This window comes from Phyllobates terribilis, unplaced genomic scaffold (assembly GCF_046119375.1).
Source record: "Phyllobates terribilis strain yellow unplaced genomic scaffold, ASM4611937v1 Scaffold_4__5_contigs__length_816908805, whole genome shotgun sequence".
Taxonomy (NCBI): Eukaryota; Metazoa; Chordata; class Amphibia; order Anura; family Dendrobatidae; genus Phyllobates; species Phyllobates terribilis.
Window position 1 is genome coordinate 434,394,940 of NW_027362764.1, and position 18,932 is coordinate 434,413,871.

The 18,932-nt window shown below is 39.1% G+C and overlaps 1 protein-coding gene across 1 annotated transcript in view; it reads right to left on the bottom strand.

Annotated features, from left to right (window-relative positions):
• CDH12 (cadherin 12) overlaps positions 1 to 18,932 on the bottom strand; it is a 1,546,793-nt gene that overhangs the window by 26,633 nt on the left and 1,501,228 nt on the right. Inside the window, exon 10 of the mRNA XM_073678634.1 lies at positions 2,971 to 3,224. Within this exon, the coding sequence (XP_073534735.1) occupies positions 2,971 to 3,224 (254 nt within the window). The remainder of the gene's footprint in view (positions 1 to 2,970; positions 3,225 to 18,932) is intronic.

An 18,932-nucleotide genomic window follows, 5' to 3' on the forward strand; every position in this document is an offset into this window, starting at 1 on the left:
TGCACTTGTCATCATGCAGAGCAAAACATAGTAGTCATGTTTCAGAAATATTTATGGTAACAAATCATACTAAATCGGCCTAAAGTTGAAGAAAAGTAGAGTTAAGCAAGAAAAACCTTTAAAGCTATTTTTTTATTTACATACTCATGTACAAATCTTTCTGGAGGTTTTATTTTTTTTTGGATTACCATACATTTTTTGGATTATGCAAGAGCTGAAGGCTTAGTTTGGAGGAAAGGAACTATTGAAAAGACCACAGATGGTGCTGTGTTGTGTTAATTGTTAATTTAAGTTTATTAATTCTGTGCTTTATGACTTATCAATGGATATGTTTATGTCTATTATTCTATAGAATCCTCCAAGTTGTGATGTTAATGATCAGAGTTTCTGTATGTCTCATGCAAAACAGTTTATTCACCCATAATATTTGGGGGAATTGTTCTGTTGAAAGCTTAAAGTCACAACAACAATGACGCCAAAATATCTCTCCAATATCTGTCGGACTTCTCCCCTACTTATTATCACTTTCATTGACTTTGACTGAGTTTATGCCATCTGCTACTCATATCTAGGGATGAGTGGACCTGTGGAAGTTCGGGTTCATCCGATTCGACTGAGCTTTAGTCCAAAGTACGGATCAGATACTAGAACTGTACCCGAACTTGAACCTGAACTCCACAAAAATCAATGAGGACCCAAACATTGGAATTGGAAAATCTCTCTTCTCTCTCTTCTCTTCCAGGAGAAGTCCATGCTCAAAGTTCAGCACTGGACACTATGTGTCCGGTATGAATCCTGAAGTTTACAGTTCGGGTTCGTTCATCTTTACTCATGTCAGATTTACTGAAAAATTTCTGCAACTGAAAATCAGTTCCATAAACCTAAATGTGGTTGTATGTTCCTGTAGATGAATATACACTTAGGGCTGCTGTTATGGACTGATATGATCTCTCAGCACAGAAGATCATGTCCTAGTATTGGACAAAGAATATCTAGATAAGTTTATGACTTTTTTTTCAAACCCCTTTTATTTTTTTTGTTTCACACTACTATGCTTTTCAATGTTATATGTAAATTCTGAAGTTATGGAAAAATAAAAGAATATAAAATGAAGTACTTTTATGAAAACCTTTAACCAGCACCAAACACGCTTCAGTACAGCAAGTATTATTTCTTCCTTCTCTATTTTTATAACAACGTTTTACGTGTTTCTAGTCTGCAATTTTCCCAGCAGACTTTTAAAAATAGATTTTATTTGAACTTTAATTAAAAAGGTTCTCTGTAGGTGACCATCAATCTGAAGTATAACCATTATTAGAAGCCATAATTGAACCCAGGTGTCAGCTATATACTATGATTCTATGCGGCTTATATTTTTCACTTATGTAAAGTATTAATTGTATTCATTTGTCTAGTTAGCCCTATTTACTTGTAGAATGGACTATAACGGTGATTAAAAACGAAGTCATTTGGTCAATTGTTGGCTTTAGTCAGTTCCTCGTCTCTCAGATTAAAAATGTTGTAGAGGCATATTACCCAGTTAAGTAAGCATTATTATATAATTGGTAAATTCCTTTTAATCAGAAGATGAAATCATCAGTCTGACACTTGCCTCTATATTGTTTGCGGTTATCACAAAGTCGGCAATGGTGTGAATATTTTTCTTCCATTTCTTTTTCTCCTCTGACAATTAAGGCTTTATATAAAAGGAAACTAATATATAATTTTAGACCAGTACTGGATGTGTTTTTCTCTAGAGAAAACGACTGAGGTGTAACATGCATAGATTTTTCCATAGGTTTGCAAATTAATAATGCATCACATGAAAAACGTAAAAATGTTTGCATAGGGGAGAAAGCAGAAATGGATTAATAAGGGAGAGAAAAATAACTGACTTTGCTATATGTCATCTAACATCAGTAGTTTGGGGACCATTGTAGTAAGTTCAATACTATATGTAATTTGTAGAATGTGGTTATACTCCTGGAATCACTCTTCGCAGAATATTAAGAACTGCTAATGTGAAGCCATGGTGTAATCCTACTTTAAAAAAACATTTCTTGCAATTTTATCCAATGTGGTTTCAACCTCGGAGCTGTGAGACATATCAAGCTTACTTTATCTCGTCAATTTCTGGATATCAGCAGAAATGTTTTTACACCCTGACGGCAACTATAGATCTTTACAATGATGGAGAGTTGAGCTACAAATCAATAAATTAGAAATTTGCCGACGTTTGCTTCATATATTAGGCTTTATTTACATAAACCATTAAGAATCCAATTAGCAAGTGTGTGAAATTACTGTACGGAGTGAAATTTATTGTCTGTAAGCAGCCATACGAGTCCGGTAAAAAAGACTAAGGATGGAGTTTTTACTTGGATTACTTATTGGGATTTCTTTTAAAATGTCTTCCACTATGAATAGTACTGTATCCTCCAGACCTCTTTATGTATGGTATGAGACTCTCTTTTTTATCATCTGTGTGTTTAAGGGTCAAGTAATCCAAATTCTTGAATTTTCATAACTTCTAATATTTTCTGACACTAAAAATATTTTGACACTATTATGATTCATGGATATTATATCATATTCAGCCCACTAAAAATGTACAACAAATTTTCTATGTGGAGATTTACGCCACCAGTGCGATTCACTATTCATAGGTTTGTTAGATACCCCCTTCTGATTTCTCTTCATGAAGAATTTTCAACTCTCATTACAGACACAGACTCCTACTGGCAATGCACGTTTTCTGACAGTGGCCACAGTACACTGATGGTAGGAAGGAGGCACTTACTGCATAATCATTTCTGGTATACAAATCTAATGCTTTGCTCATGACAGAAGCATAATGCCGCCCTTCACTTTCATGTCAGAAACTAGCATACTCATTCAAAATTCTGTGATTTCATTTGGACAATAATGCTACATATAATATTAGTATACTAGTAACTTAGAGCTGGTTACCTTACAGGACTGGATCCTATGTCTAGATCCTGTGCTGTAACAGCACCTATGATAGTTCCAACAGGTGTGTCCTCATACACTTCCATGGTGTAGGAAGGTTTGCTGAAAACTGGAGGCTCATCGACATCTAGAACGTTTATTTTTACTGTTGCAGTGTCTTTAAAAGGTCCCACTGAGTTAAAGTGATGATCCAGGTGGACATTAGAAGCCTCAACTTTGAAGGTGTAGGCCTTTTTAGTTTCAAAATCCAGATGCTGAAAAAAAAATATAACATTCCATGAGACTCTATTACCTCTGTGAAAAAGGAAAGATGGCAGTTAGACAGAGCATGAGATGATCTTCTTGTGCCTGTATGAACTTTAGAACACTCAATGAGTGTGCAACAATCTCTCCAATATGAATGACTTCTTTATTTCAAAATCTATTAACCCATTGGCTATCACAAAAACATGACTTTCCCCCCACTGTTCTCAGTCATGGTGGTTTACACTCTTTTCCCCCACTGGTCTAAGTCATGGTGGTTTACGCTATTCTCATACCCCAAGATCTGAGAACTGGAGTGTGGAGAAGTAGACATACTTCTTCTTGGTTAATATACTAAAAACCTTAAATAGACTCATTTCCATTATAATCCTCTATCATTGAAAAAATGAGGGTACTCAATACTAAATATATTAATTCTTATACCATAATTTATAAGAAAGTCAAAGACTAGTTCATATACTGTCAAAATTTATAAAGTTTATTATATCAAGAAATTCATAGACATGCAACCAACAAACCTTTTTATAAAATAGCCCCTAAAAAAACATTTTAAAAACTTGGGGGTGTGATTCTAGATGTAAGTGTTATTTGGCATCATTAATAAACACTGCTCAAAAAAAAGGGAACACTCAAATAACACATCCTAGATCTGAATGAATGAAATATTCTCATTGAATACTTTGTTCTGTACAAAGTTGAATCTGCTGACAACAAAATCACACAAAAATCATCAATGGAAATCAAATTTATTAACCAATGGAGGCCTGGATTTGGAGTCACTCCTAAAATGAAAGTGGAAAAACACACTACAGGCTGATCCAACTTTGATGTAATGTCCTTAAAGCAAGTCAAAATGAGGCTCAGTATTGTGTGTGGCCTCCAAGTGCCTGTATGACCTCCCTACAACACCTGGGCTCCTGATAAGGTGGCGGATGGTCTCCTGCGGGATCTCCTTCTAGAAATGGACTAAAGCATCCGCCAACTCCTGGACAGTCTGTGGTGCAACGTGATGTTGGTGGATGGAGCGAGACATGATGTCCCTGATGTGCTCAATCAGATTCAGGTCTGGGGAATGGGTGGGCCAGTCCATAGCTTCAATGCCTTCATCTTGCAGGAACTGCTGACACACTCCAGCCACATGAGTCCTGGCATTGTCCTACATTAGGAGGAACCCAGGACCAACTGCACCAGCATATGGTCTCACAAGGGGTCTGAGGTTCTCATCTCGGTACCTAATGGCAGTCAGGCTACCTCTGGCGAGCACATGGAGGACTGTGCGGCCCTGTAAAGAAATGCCACCCCACTGCCAAACCGGTCATGCTGAAGCATGTTGCAGGCAGCAGATCACTCTCCACCGCATCTCCAGACTCTGTCACGTCTGTCACATGTGCTCAGTGTGAACCTGCTTTCATCTGTGAAGAGCACAGGGCGCCAGTGGCGACTTTGACAATCCTGGTGTTCTTTGGCAAATGCCAAGCATCATGCACAGTGTTGAGCTGAGAGCACAACCCCCATCTGTGGATGTCGGGCTTTCATACCACCCTCATGGAGTTGGTTTCTAATCATTTGTGCAGACACATGCACATTTGTGGTCTGCTGGAGGTCATTTTGCAGGGCTCTGGCAGTGCTCCTCCTGTTCCTCCTTGCACAAAGGCGGAGGTAGCGGTCCTGCTGCTGGGTTTTTGCCCTGCTACGGCCCCCTCCATGTCTCCTGGTGTACTGGCTGTCCAGCCTCTGGACACTACGCTGACAGACACCGCAAACCTTCTTGCCACAGCTCGCATTGATGTGCCATCCTGCATGAGCTGCACTACCTGAGCAACTTCTGTGGGTTGTAGAGTCCATCTCATGCTACCACGAGTGTGAAAGCACAACCAACATTCAAAAGTGACCAAAACATGAGCCAGAAAGCATTGGTACTGAGATGTGGTCTGTGGTCCCCACCTGCAGAACCACTTCTTTATTGAGGGTGTCTTGAAAATTGCCAATAATTTCCATCTATTGTCTATTCCATTTGCATAACAGCATGTGAAATTGATTGTCAATCAGTGTTGCTTCCTAAGTGGACAGTTTGACTTCACAGAAGTTTGATTTACTTGGAGTTATATTCTGTTATTTAAGTGTTCCCTTTATTTTTTGAGCAGTGTATATATTCCATCATTACTTAATAATGAACATTATACAAAATCCAATTCATACAATCCAGAGAGAATTACATAAATGTTTTTCTATACAATCAAAGTTTCATATAGATACAGCCTAATTGCAACAACCGATTGTAAACATAATTTCAGCTGTCGTACATGATTGTAAGATAAACAGTAATGGGATAATATACAGTATGTACAGCCTAATAGCAACGACCGCTTGAAAACATGATTTTTAGTTGTAGTGCATGATTGTAAACTAAACAATAATGGGATAATCTATATATGGCACATAATCTCTATTTGTATCCTCGTGGTTATCTCTATGTGGCAGTCTAGAGATACCATAAGTTTTCCAGGCATATAAAGGCTATTAGTAATCAGACAATCAGAATGTCAGACGATGTAAAGGTCCTTAATGCCACCCAGAGATAAACAGAAGTAATGAAGGACAGAAATCATCATTATGACCCCCATACCTTAATGAAAAGCATTAGTCATTAATAGCCATTCTATACAGACCATGTGCCATCTTATAAGAACCACACGTATTCGTACCCCTACACATGTTTTGCGTTCTGCTTTGTCGGGGGATCTACCCGATGAAGCACAACGCGAAACACTTGTAGGGGTGCGAGGCAGTGAAAAGGGTTAGTTGGTTGTATGTCTATGAATTTTTTGATATAATAAACTTTATAAATTTTGACAGTATATGAACTAGTCTTTGACTTTCTTATACATAAATGATGGTATGAGAATTCTACTTCTTCTTTGTACCTTCTTGGTACCTGACTAACATTCTTTTCTTTTGAGCTACACACCCTCATATTTCAGCCTTCTCTTTCTGTGAATTGCATTGGTCTGTCACCCCACAGGTTCACAGCCTTTTTCATTTTGCTGTTTGGTTTCCCCCTTTATTATATTGTACATTATTTACATTCATTATGAGTGATTTAAATATCCTCAATGAAAAAATGCAAATCTGCTTCTCTGCTTCTAACCTTAAATTGGTATGCTCAAGTTGTCTCTTAAGCACATCAGAGCAACACATTATCATTACAAAAAATTCCTACTAATGACCATATAAAGTTTAGCTCTCCTAGCTACCATACAAACAACCTACAATAATAGGGGTGTTTACAACATTAGTAAAATATTGGATCTTTATTAATTACATAGCAATAAAATAGCATCGAATAAAAAAACATTAAAACATCACACAGAACAAGTATTAACCAATTGAAAGAGGCTTTTCATGCTGAGCAAAATAGGGACTACTAATTATGCATAACTTATGGCAGTATGAATTAAATCTATTTATATTTATTTTTGCTTAAACAAATGAGCTATGAATTTATGTATTAATTTTGTTCCACTGTTTTAGAACAGGTTGATATTAACCTCTTTCAATTGGTTTATACTCATTTCTTACATGTCCTAGGAGAATAGGTTTGTAATCCTACTGTCAACAGCATATATTCTTTGCAACCATCTTTGGTGGCTACTAACTTATTTTTAAGTCATTAATCATGTGTGTGGTCCCTTGTTCTGTGTGATGTTTTATTTTTTTTTATTTTAGGCTATTTTATTGCTATGTAATTAATAAAAATCTAATATTTTACTAATGTTGTTAGCAGTCCTATTATTGTAGGTTATTTACATTATCATTACAGTCTCCTTACTTCTTGGTTTCTACCAGGGCGGACTCTCTTCTTTGAATGACAGCTCTGGTGAGTAGTAAAACTAGCGGGGGGAAGTTGTGTCAATGGTTTGGGCTTTTCTTACCCAGAAGAAGGCAGTGTGCTGAAACGCGCATTGGGGCAGGCACCATTACCCACAGGAGGTAAGAAACTGTATCATTTCCATTCCTACATTCACTTTATGTATTTCTCGGCTCCTCTCGAGGTGTTAGACACTTATATGCTGGACTAGTTCAATAATATATTGTTTTATTTGAAGCATTTTGGTACTATCTCCTAACTAGCTTGTTTAGTTTGTGTGTGGCGCCTCCTTGTTGTTTTCAGCTTTTTATTAATCTTTTATGTATTTTGCATTTTTGTTTTGTGTGATTAATGAAGATCTATTATATTTTATCCTATGGTTCCTGTGTAAATTTTTCCTATATGATTTAAGTACTAAAACTGTAGTATTAACAGAACTATAAAGCTCTGCATATGTTCTGCTATAACACATTCAGCTATCAGTAGTTTGTTCTAGAATGTATACTTATATTTACCCATATAAGTAACAGAGAATATGGACAAGCACAGAGCTCAGGAAAGAGAAAGAACTGTGATTAGCACATCTGCTGTGAAAGCTACAGGGTGATTTTTGAAGATTAATAACAGCATCTCTTCAGAAGTTGAGAGGGAGGAGGAGGAAGGTAAGCAGATAACTGTTGTTTAAAAATAAATAGGCTGGAGAGAGGTGACTGGAATGTTGAGAGTTAACCTTTCTCCTGGAATATAATTGCCGTGCACTCTCAGACAGGGTCTGGAGGCCGGGCTCCTTGGAAACCAGCTGTACAAAGTAAAAGATAAATCTCTAATTGCAGAAGAATGACAGCAGATAGGAAAAGCAACTCAATGGCAAACTTGCTTATTTTCAAGCTGTCGAACTAAATAAAGCAATTTAATAACTTGAGAACACCTCATTAAAGGCTTTGTTTCTTAACAAACTGCAGTCTGGGTAAAATTTTGTTTGAAAGAGGACAAGCCCATTAACCATTCTCATGTCTTTCACAACTTACTAATTCACCTACATTTAATTGGTCTGGTCTTCAACTGTCTGCTCAGTTTCTTGCTTTCCTAACTCTCCTTTGCTATTTTATGTCCATAACTTTCTCTCATTTACTATTCAAAAATCTCATCCATCTCTTGAAACACTGAGCATTATCTTAAAGAAATCTACATCCTATTCATAGCAGCATAATGACATTCAACAGTCTTCATTGTTTGCAATCTCTTCCTTAACCTGTCCCAATCTGACTGCTAAACATTACAGCAGAACTCCCAAGTGCTTTAAAGAATCAGAGCAGCTAATGATATCATTATTCCAAACAAACCTATTTACCTCTATTTTCTTCCCAATCCAGACTACTCTGTGATACTTTGCTTGCCCTCCTCGGGCAAAAAAAGATCTGAGTGCTGAAGACCTTGCCAGCAGGTTCTTTCACAGTTAAAATAGCCAACATCCAGAGTGAAAATATCCCCAAACCAAAACATGAATTTTCCACTTCCTCCTCTTGCTCACTATAATCTTTTCACTCAAGACCAGAAGAAGTCTCTGATCTCGTCCCTTCTTTTCACCCTACTCCCTCTATTCTTGATTCTTTTGATGTACTCCTCAACCAGTCTCACTCACGGGCTGGACCTGCTAACCTAGTAAAATATTCAATCTCCCTCTTCCTTCATGTATATTTCCAGCCTTTTTTAAACATATAAAAACTCCATTACTGAAAAAAAAACATTCTTGATAAGTATTGTGCTGACACCTACTGACCTGTCTCTAATCTCCCATCATCTGGAATACTGGATTGTCTGCCTAATTAGCTACAATATGTTGCGGTTAATTCTATTCGCAATCCTTTCTAGTATCTCCCTCTCTATACTGCCCTTAATAAAGTCACATATGGTCTCCTCGATACAAGCATCAACTTTCTACAGGTTTCACATGGTCCAACACCAACTCCTCCTCAGTAAACTTCACACTATTGACCTTCAAGATGTTGCTTTCTCCGGATTTTCATTCTACTTCTGACTTGTTTAGAGTGAATCATTTGCTGTTTCTATTTCAGCATGTGGTAATAATATAACTCCTAGGCAGTATGCCCACTGTTTCATGGTTACGGGATTTTTCCTTATATCCATATATTACTTCCACATTCATGTTATATGCACCTCAAAAACATCTACATGAGCTTCCCTTTAGGTGCTGTGGATACAGTCAAGGCTTTTATTAGTGCACAGATTTATTCTGAGCTTGATTAATGGAACTGATTATTACGTGGTTATCTCCCCTATCTATACTTTATTCTGTATGCAACAGTCAGGCTCTGCTGTCTGTCCAATCATTACACCAATGCCTGTCTCCTGTGCCAGTCACTAAAGCTTTCTATCTACTTCATTTTCTCTTTTGGACAACATCCCAAAAATCAGGGACAACCAATATTTTTTATTAATATGTTGTAAATCCATAATTCATCAATATAACTTTAATTTCCGAAAGTCTATAGCCCAGAATACCTTAATAGCATTCAATGTGAAAAAAATCCTAAAAATCCATTCAAGCTCATCCAGATTACAAAAAACTAAAAAATCATGGACAAATAAAATGTTGTTTTACGAACAATGGTAAAAATTGCCATTTTATAGAGACTGTACAGGAATTTCTGGAAGGTTTGTATCCCTGCTGCACTATATTTTCTTCCACATACATGTCTATAACAGGGGCGGACATATCATTGGTGCAATCTGTGCAGCTGCACAGGAGACTAAGAGGTTAAAGGGTTGACATCCAGCTCCAAAGGAGGTGGAATTGGGCATTATTATGTTCTTGCTTATAGGCTTTCTTCTGTGTCCGCCAGTGATCTATCACTTTACACATACTTAAAATATATTTCTTAATCCAAACTTTCCACTCCCGTCTTCTAGACACTTTTCATTCTACACCAGCTGTTTGGAATGTGATCTAAGCAATTGACCACTTGTATAACCCTTATGTCTTCATAATTTGTAAGCTCCTGTGAATATGGCCTTCATACCCTGCTCACATACCTCTTTTTAGAACTATTAGTTCACCACTTTCTAATATCTGCTTATGGTTGCACTTGTACTATTTAAAATATAAACTGCCATGTGCTATAATTGTGATATATATATATAGGTTGATAATTATTACTTATCTCCTTTACAACAGCAGTAGGAGGTTTCTTTCAATTTGTGCAACTTCCAAAACTTTAAAGCAATAGGTATATTATCTCATGCAGTGTAAAAGAAAACACATTTTTATTTCCAAATGTCTTCATATAAGTAGGAGAAAATACTGGAGAAAATGTAATGTGGATGGTAAAACAGATATTAAGCTGACATTATTAATTCTTATCCAAGAGAGACATCTAGTGGTGATTTAGAAGATTACACACTCATGGTTTTCAAGCTAAAATAAGCACTATAAACAATACTTAATGTGCTACAGATCTTGGCAAAATCATTGTGATACATTTAAAGATTTGACATTGAAATAAACTGGTGAATAGATATGTATTCCTTACTCATCCCTCTCTTGTATCGATATGCTGAGATTTTCTGTTAAATTATTTAAATAATAAACTCCTAGATAGAAATGATTCATTTGGGGGTTATATAATTTACAAAGGGTTTCTAATTTTCTTTCTTTCTTCAGAAGCGTATTGCGCCTGTCTCTTCTGACTTCCTGCTTGTCAGGAGGTGATTTTCTCCTGTTGAGGGACAAATCAGACCGGCAGCATGGTCGCTCCACTATTCTTAGTCTGAACAGTACCCTCTCCCATGCTGCAGCTTTCACCTCGGCAGCATAGGAGAAGAGCATGGGCTCTGAGGATGGTTGGATCCAGCAATCCAGTCGGCTTCATATAGCAAATAGCTTGCAAGCGCACGCTCCTTGCTCAGGAAACCAGCCACCTCTGATAATCTGCAGAAGTGGCCTGTAACTAGGCAGAAAACTATAAATTACAAAATCCCTCAATTTTTGGTAAATTGCAAAGGTTTTCCTTTTTGCCCACAATTGAGACAACCCCATTACATGTTATTAATCAGAGCACCATCCAGGCCAATATTTTTCAGCAGATTATGTATTACAATAAAATCATTGAGAACAATTCTAAGTGTATTTTTGTAAAATCCCTTGTAAATATACACTATGCCAAACAGTGAATGCTATGTGATATATATAGATGTATATGAAAGGAAAGGCCTCGCACTAAAAACCTATCGGGATGGGACAGTGAACAAGGAAACAGATTTCTTCTAATAATTAAATATTAGAATGTTGTCCTTATTCTTCAATGTAAAGATTATATACAGTCATATGAAAAAGTTTGGGCACCCCTATTAATCTTAAGCTTAATGTTTTATAAAAATTGGTGTTTTTGCAACAGCTATTTCAGTTTGATATATGTAATAACTGTTGGACACAGTAATGTTTCTGCCTTGAAATGAGGTTTATTGTGCTAACAGAAAATGTGCAATCTGCATTCAAACAAAATTTGACCGGTGCATAAGTATGGGCACCCTTATCATTTTCTTGTTTTAAATACTCCTGCCTACTTTTTACTGACTTACTAAAGCACTTTTTTTGGTTTTGTAACCTCATTGAGCTTTGAACTTTATAGCCAGGTGTATGCAATCATGAGAAAAGCTACTTAAAGTGGCCACTTGCAAGTTGTTCTCCTGTTTGAATCTCCTCTGAAGAGTGGCATCATGGGCTCCTCTAAACAACTGTCAAATGATCTGAAAACAAAGATTATTCAACATAGTTGTTCAGGGTAAGGATACAAAAAGCTGTCTCAGAGATTTAACCTGTCAGTTTCCACTGTGAGGAACATAGTAAGGAAATGGAAGAACATAGGGACAGTTCTTGTTAAGGCCAGAAGTGTCAGGACAAGAAAAACATCAGAAAGGCAGAGAAGAAGAATGGTGAGATCAGTCAAGGACAATCCTCAGACCACCTCCAGAGAGCTGCAGCATCAACTTGCTGCAGATGGTGTCACTGTGCGTCGGTCAACTATACAACGCACTTTGCACAAGGAGAAGCTGTATGGGAGAGTGATGCGAAAGAAGCCGTTTCTGCAAGTACGCACAAACAGAGTCGGCTGAGGTATGCAAAAGCACATTTGAAGAAGCCTATTTCTTTTTGGAAGAAGGTCCTGTGGACTGATGAAACCAAGATTGAGTTGTTTGGTCATACAAAAAGGCGTTATGAATGGTGGCAAAAAAACACAGCATTCCAAGAAAAACACTTGCTACCCACAGTAAAATTTGGTGGAGGTTCCATCATGCTTTGGGGCTGTGTGGTCAATGCCGGCACTGGGAATCTTGTTAAAGTTGAGGGACGCATGGATTCCACTCAGTATCAGCAGATTCTTGACAATAATGTTCAAGAATCAGTGACAAAGTTGAAGTTACGCAGGGGATGGATCTTTCAGCAAGACAATGATCCAAAACACCGCTCCAAATCTACTCAGGCATTCATGCAGAGGAACAATTACAATGTTCTGGAATGGCCATCCCAGTCCCCAGACCTGAATATCATTGAACATCTGTGGGATCATTTGAAGAGGCTGTCCATGCTCGGCGACCATCAAACTTAACTGAACTGGAATTGTTTTGTAAAGAGGAATGGTCAAAAATACCTTCATCCAGGATCCAGGAACTCATTAAAAGCTACAGGAAGCGACTAAAGGCTGTTATTTTTGCAAAAGGAGGATCTACTAAATATTAATGTCACTTTTCTGGTGAGGTGCCCATACTTATGCACCTGTCAAATTTTGTTTGAATGCAGATTGCACATTTTCTGTTAGTACAATAAACCTCATTTCAAGGCAGAAACATTACTGTGTCCAACAGTTATTACACATATCAAACTGAAATAGCTGTTGCAAAAACACCAATTTTTATAAAACATTAAGCTTAAGATTAATAGGGGTGCCCAAACTTTTTCATATGACTGTATAGGTTGGTCTGCTTGGTAGTATAGGCATTTTATTGTATCAGGACAATTCTATCTAAAACATGAAGTAAATTGGCCAATAGCACAATATATAAAGATATACTTACTTTATTGTACAGTATGCATGACCTGAGCACACGTATGTATCTGTATGTTTACAGGGTATACACAGTCATTATACAATCTGATTCTGCAGTTACGTTCAAAGGTAACCTGTTATTTCCCCAAACACTACCAACCTACAGATCACTGAGAGCGCGGCTACAGAGAGAAAATGAGCTTTATTCTTTCAGAGAACCGCCGGCCTTCAAGTTATAGAGACGTGCACAAAGCGGATACAGTCATCGCAGCATTAGGAGATCGGTGCAGATCAAACTGCCAATCAAAGTGCCGGGGTGTATTTACAGCCGCTGTTCATAATAATGTGAATGATGACTATAGTCGCTCCAACAAACCCCTAAGACTGAAAGCTGGTGGCTCCAGGGAGGAAACGAGTTCATTTTGTCTCGATAGCTGCGCTTTTACTAAGGCTTCATTCAGATGTCCGTGTTGTATGCAAGGAGAAACACACTATAATCCATGGTGCTGTTCACATATCCATTTTTTTCACAGACCGTGTGTCTGTCAAAAACACATTGAGACATGTCCGTTTTTTTCTGGCAGCGCAGATAAAAAGTGCAAATACAAGTCTATGGGTCCGTGAGAAACCCGTACATAGATGACGTCCGTGTGCTGTTCATGTTTAACATTGCAAAGGATAGGAGAACTTTTTTAATTCATTCATTTCTATGTCCATCTGTGAAAAACACTGATGACACACCGATGGTAAAAACAGACACACGGATGACACACTGATGGTAAAAACAGACACACGGATGTCACACTGATGGTAAAAACAGACACACGGATGTCACACCGATGGTAAAAACAGACACACGGATGACACACTGATGGCAAAAACAGACACACGGATGACACACCGATGGTAAAAACAGACACACGGATGACACACTGATGGTAAAAACAGACACACGGATGACACACTGATGGTTAAAACAGACACACGGATGACACACTAATGGTAAAAACACACACACGGATGACACACTGATGGTAAAAACAGACACACAGATGACACACTGATGGTAAAAACAGACACACGGATGACACACTGATGGTAAAAACAGACACACGGATGACACACTGATGGTAAAAACACACACACGGATGACAAACTGATGGTAAAAACATACACACGGATGACACACTGATGGTAAAAACAGACACACGGATGACACACTGATGGTAAAAACAGACACACCGATGACACACTGATGGTAAAAACAGACACACGGATAACACACTGATGGTAAAAACAGACACACGGATGACACACTGATGGTAAAAACAGACACACGGATAACACACTGATGGGAAAAACAGACACACGGATGACACACTGATGGTAAAAACAGACACACGGATGACACACTGATGGTAAAAACAGACACACGGATGACACACTGATGGGAAAAACAGACACACGGATGACACACTGATGGTAAAAACAGACACGCGGAACACACACTGATGGTAATAACAGACACACGGATGACACACTGATAAAAACAGACACACGGATGACACACTAATGGTAAAAACAGACACACTGATGACACACTGATAAAAACAGACACACGGATGACACACTGATGGTAAAAACAGACACACGGATGACACACTGATGGTAAAAACAGACACACGGATGACACACTAATGGTAAAAACGGACACACGGATGACACACTGATGGTAAAAACAGACACACGGATGACACACTGATGGTAAAAACAGACACACGGATGACACACTAATGGTAAAAACGGACACACGGATGACACACTGATGGTAAAAACAGACACACGGATGACACACTGATGGTAAAAACAGACACACGGATGACACACTGATGGTAAAAACAGACACACCGATGACACACTGATGGTAAAAACAGACACACGGATGACACACTGATGGAAAAAACAGACACACGGATGACACACTGATGGGAAAAACAGACACACGGATGACACACTGATGGTAAAAACAGACACACGGATGACACACTGATGGTAAAAACAGACTCGCGGAACGCACACTGATGGTAAAAACAGACACACGGATGACACACTGATAAAAACAGACACACGGATGACACACTGATGGTAAAAACAGACACACGGATGACACACTGATGGTAAAAACAGACACACAGATGACTCACTGATGGGAAAAACAGACACACGGATGACACACTGATGGTAAAAACAGACACACGGATGACACACTGATGGTAAAAACGTACACACGGATGACTCACTGATGGTAAAAACAGACACACGGATGACACACTGATGGTAAAAACAGACACACGGATGACACACTAATGGTAAAAACAGACACACGGATGACACACTGATGGTAAAAACAGACACACGGATGACACACTGATGGTAAAAACAGACACACGGATGACACACTAATGGTAAAAACAGACACACGGATGACACACTGATGGTAAAAACAGACACACGGATGACACACTGATGGTAAAAACAGACACACGGATGACACACTGATGGTAAAAACACACACACGGATGACACACTGATGGTAAAAACAGACACACGGATGACACACTGATGGTAAAAACAGACACACGGATGACACACTGATGGGAAAAACAGACACACGGATGACACACTGATGGTAAAAACAGACACACGGATGACACACTGATGGTAAAAACAGACACACGGATGACACACTAATGGTAAAAACACACACACGGATGACACACTGATGGTAAAAACAGACACACGGATGACACACTGATGGTAAAAACAGACACACGGATGACACACTGATGGTAAAAACAGACAGACGGATGACACACTGATGGTAAAAACACACACACGGATGACAAACTGATGGTAAAAACAGACACATTGATGACACACTAATGGTAAAAACAGACACACGGATGACACACTGATGGTAAAAACAGACACACGGATGACACACTGATGGTAAAAACAGACACACGGATAACACACTGATGGTAAAAACAGACACACGGATGACACACTGATGGTAAAAACAGACACACGGATGACACACTGATGGGAAAAACAGACACACGGATGACACACTGATGGTAAAAACAGACACACGGATGACACACTGATGGTAAAAACAGACACACGGATGACACACTGATGGGAAAAACAGACACACGGATGACACACTGATGGTAAAAACAGACAGGCGGAACGCACACTGATGGTAAAAACAGACACACGGATGACACACTGATAAAAACAGACACACGGATGACACACTAATGGTAAAAACAGACACACTGATGACACACTGATAGAAACAGACACACGGATGACACACTGATGGTAAAAACAGACACACGGATGACACACTGATGGTAAAAACAGACACACGGATGACACACTGATGGAAAAAACAGACACACGGATGACACACTGATGGTAAAAACAGACACACGGATGGCACACTGATGGTAAAAACAGACACACGGATGACACACTGATGGGAAAAACAGACACACGGATGACACACTGATGGTAAAAACAGACAGGCGGAACGCACACTGATGGTAAAAACAGACACACGGATGACACACTGATAAAAACAGACACACGGATGACACACTGATGGTAAAATCAGACACACGGATGACACACTGATGGTAAAAACAGACACACGGATGACTCACTGATGGGAAAAACAGACACACGGATGACACACTGATGGTAAAAACAGACACACGGATGACACACTGATGGTAAAAACGTACACACGGATGACTCACTGATGGTAAAAACAGACACACGGATGACACACAGATGGTAAAAACAGAAACACGGATGACACACTTATGGTAAAAACAGACACACGGATGACACACTGATGGTAAAAACAGACACACGGATGACACACTGATGGTAAAAACGTACACACGGATGACTCACTGATGGTAAAAACAGACACACGGATGACACACTGATGGTAAAAACAGACACACGGATGACACACTAATGGTAAAAACAGACACACGGATGACACACTGATGGTAAAAACAGACACACGGATGACACACTGATGGTAAAAACAGACACACGGATGACACACTAATGGTAAAAACAGACACACGGATGACACACTGATGGTAAAAACAGACACACGGATGACACACTGATGGTAAAAACAGACACACGGATAACACACTGATGGTAAAAACAGACACACGGATGACACACTGATGGTAAAAACAGACACACGGATGACACACTGATGGTAAAAACACACACACGGATGACACACTGATGGTAAAAACAGACACACGGATGACACACTGATGGTAAAAACAGACACATGGATGACACACTGATGGGAAAAACAGACACACGGATGACACACTGATGGTAAAAACAGACACACGGATGACACACTGATGGTAAAAACAGACACACGGATGACACACTAATGGTAAAAACACACACACGGATGACACACTGATGGTAAAAACAGACACACGGATGACACACTGATGGTAAAAACAGACACACGGATGACACACTGATGGTAAAAACAGACAGACGGATGACACACTGATGGTAAAAACACACACACGGATGACAAACTGATGGTAAAAACAGACACACTGATGACACACTAATGGTAAAAACAGACACACGGATGACACACTGATGGTAAAAACAGACACACGGATGACACACTGATGGTAAAAACAGACACACGGATAACACACTGATGGTAAAAACAGACACACGGATGACACACTGATGGTAAAAACAGACACACGGATGACACACTGATGGGAAAAACAGACACACGGATGACACACTGATGGTAAAAACAGACACACGGATGACACACTGATGGTAAAAACAGACACACGGATGACACACTGATGGGAAAAACAGACACACGGATGACACACTGATGGTAAAAACAGACAGGCGGAACGCACACTGATGGTAAAAACAGACACACGGATGACACACTGATAAAAACAGACACACGGATGACACACTAATGGTAAAAACAGACACACTGATGACACACTGATAGAAACAGACACACGGATGACACACTGATGGTAAAAACAGACACACGGATGACACACTGATGGTAAAAACAGACACACGTATGACACACTTATGGAAAAAACAGACACACGGATGACACACTGATGGTAAAAACAGACACACGGATGGCACACTGATGGTAAAAACAGACACACGGATGACACACTGATGGGAAAAACAGACACACGGATGACACACTGATGGTAAAAACAGACACGCGGAACGCACACTGATGGTAAAAACAGACACACGGATGACACACTGATAAAAACAGACACACGGATGACACACTGATGGTAAAATCAGACACACGGATGACACACTGATGGTAAAAACAGACACACGGATGACTCACTGATGGGAAAAACAGACACACGGATGACACACTGATGGTAAAAACAGACACACGGATGACACACTGATGGTAAAAACGTACACACGGATGACTCACTGATGGTAAAAACAGACACACGGATGACACACAGATGGTAAAAACAGAAACACGGATGACACACTTATGGTAAAAACAGACACACGGATGACACACTGATGGTAAAAACAGACACACGGATGACACACTGATGGTAAAAACAGACACACGGATGACACACTGATGGTAAAAACAGACACACGGATGA